A 2,030-nucleotide genomic window follows, 5' to 3' on the forward strand; every position below is an offset into this window, starting at 1 on the left:
ACAACGAGCTAAAAAAAGTTTTGCAACCGCAGTCATATCAATCATCAGTTTGTCAAGTCACTTAGATCAGATCATTTAACTGAAAAAAGCATTTTCAGTTGAAAGCTTGTAAATAATAGCATGAATATCAACATTTCTCTTCATCAAAGAAATACAGTAGAAATACCAACCTAATATAGTGAAAATAGGCATAAAAATATGTAAAAAATGGAAAAAGTCATATATCAATTTCTTTTAGCTGTCGTAAATGCTGCTACGTGATCAGGATTCATTTTGTTGTTTTTTCTCAAAATTTATTGTGCAAAGGGATCCCAGGGTTGGGAACGTCCCAAACCCTGTTTTGTGCATTTGAGCTTTTGCTTGTTAGCTCTACACACGGTCTTTGCGCTGCGCTTTACGCCGCAATTTTCTTTTTTCATATCAGGACTCGAACCCCGATATAACAACTCTGCACAAACCCAGGCAAGTGATACGTTTACGCCACGTTCACTGCCCCAATGAAATGAAAAATAAATTGTATTTAAAGCAAAAGCAATGCATAAATTCTACTTTTAAAATATCTAAAATAATTCTTGATAATTTTCAATTCTTTAAAAACAATTTAATATGAATTACAAAGTAAATGAATTAAAATATTAAAATGATATTTTTATTATTAAAATGAAGAAATATATTGAGAAATAAATTTTTTCAACTGCAATAATGATTCATTTTATATATATATTTTGGTTTAACATTTTCTGTCACAACAATATAATGTAATATAATATAATACATGTATATACATTTATATACATATACATTCCCCTAATTTTTAAACAGAAAAAATATAGTTGGACTTTTTCATCTTGAACCACAATATTTTTTTAACTTTGAATGCCTGGCAATTTGCGATTGATTATTAAAAAAATTCAACTAGTTTAAATCTGTTTGATTTTTTAAAAGGCACCGATCAATAAGACTGAAAAAATAAGTAGAATTAGAGTGTAAGCGGATAGATTTTAGTGATTTATGTGAATATCCCATTAACAATAAAACAAAATGAAAACCAAATTAGGTGTGCATTGCAAGTAATAGGGATAGAGTAAGCGCTTCACAGTGAACACACAACGGCAAAAGTAACAACGAGCTAAAAAAAGTTTTGCAACCGCAGTCATATCAATCATCAGTTTGTCAAGTCACTTAGATCAGATCATTTAACTGAAATAAGCATTTTCAGTTGAAAGCTTGTAAATAATAGCATGAATATCAACATTTCTCTTCATCAAATAAATACAGTAGAAATACCAACCTAATATAGTGAAAATAGGCATAAAAATATGTAAAAAATGGAAAAAGTCATATATCAATTTCTTTTAGCTGTCGTAAATGCTGCTACGTGATCAGGATTCATTTTGTTGTTTTTTCTCAAAATTTATTGCGAAAAGAGATCCCAGGGTTGGGAACGTCCCAAACCCTGTTTTGTGTATTAGAGCTTTTGCTTGTTAGCTCTACACACGGTCTTTGCGCTGCGCTTTACGCCGCAATTTTCTTTTTTCATATAAGGACTCGAACCCCGATATAACAACTCTGCACAACCCCAGGCAAGTGATACGCTTACGCCACGTTCACTGCCCCGATGAAATGAAAAATAAATTGTATTTAAAGCAAAAACAATGCATAAATTCTACTTTTAAAATATCTAAAATAATTCTTGATAATTTTCAATTCTTTAAAAACAATTTAATATGAATTACAAAGTAAATGAATTAAAATATTAAAATGATATTTTTATTATTAAAATGAAGAAATATATTGAGAAATAAATTTTTTCAACTGCAATAATGATTCATTTTATATATATATTTTGGTTTAACATTTTCTGTCACAACAATATAATGTAATATAATATAATACATGTATATACATTTATATACATATACATTCCCCTAATTTTTAAACAGAAAAAATATAGTTGGACTTTTTCATCTTGAACCACAATATTTTTTTAACTTTGAATGCCTGGCAATTTGCGAATGGATATAAAAAAA

At 28.7% G+C, this 2,030-nt stretch overlaps 1 protein-coding gene across 1 annotated transcript; it reads right to left on the reverse strand.

Annotated features, from left to right (window-relative positions):
• Nucleotides 1–293: 293 nt before the first annotated feature.
• Tsp_13538 (hypothetical protein) lies at nucleotides 294–1,157 on the reverse strand. Its single transcript, XM_003368745.1, has 2 exons — nucleotides 1,050–1,157; nucleotides 294–545 (listed from the first exon to the last, which is right to left on the reverse strand). Exons 1-2 carry the CDS (start codon nucleotides 1,155–1,157, stop codon nucleotides 294–296), a joined length of 360 nt encoding a protein of 119 aa, XP_003368793.1.
• Between the last annotated feature and the right edge of the window lie 873 nt (nucleotides 1,158–2,030).

This window comes from Trichinella spiralis, assembly GCF_000181795.1.
Source record: "Trichinella spiralis strain ISS 195 chromosome Unknown Scfld1969, whole genome shotgun sequence".
NCBI classification, from domain to species: domain Eukaryota; kingdom Metazoa; phylum Nematoda; class Enoplea; order Trichinellida; family Trichinellidae; genus Trichinella; species Trichinella spiralis.

Coding starts and splice junctions, on each gene's coding strand:
- Tsp_13538 (XM_003368745.1), bottom strand. CDS start 1,157: ATGACTGCGGTTGCAAAACTTTTTTTAGCTCGTTGTTACTTTTGCCGT. Junction 546..1,049: donor TGCAATGCACACCTAATTTG/GTTTTCATTTTG, acceptor TTTTAAAAGTAG/AATTTATGCATTGCTTTTGC.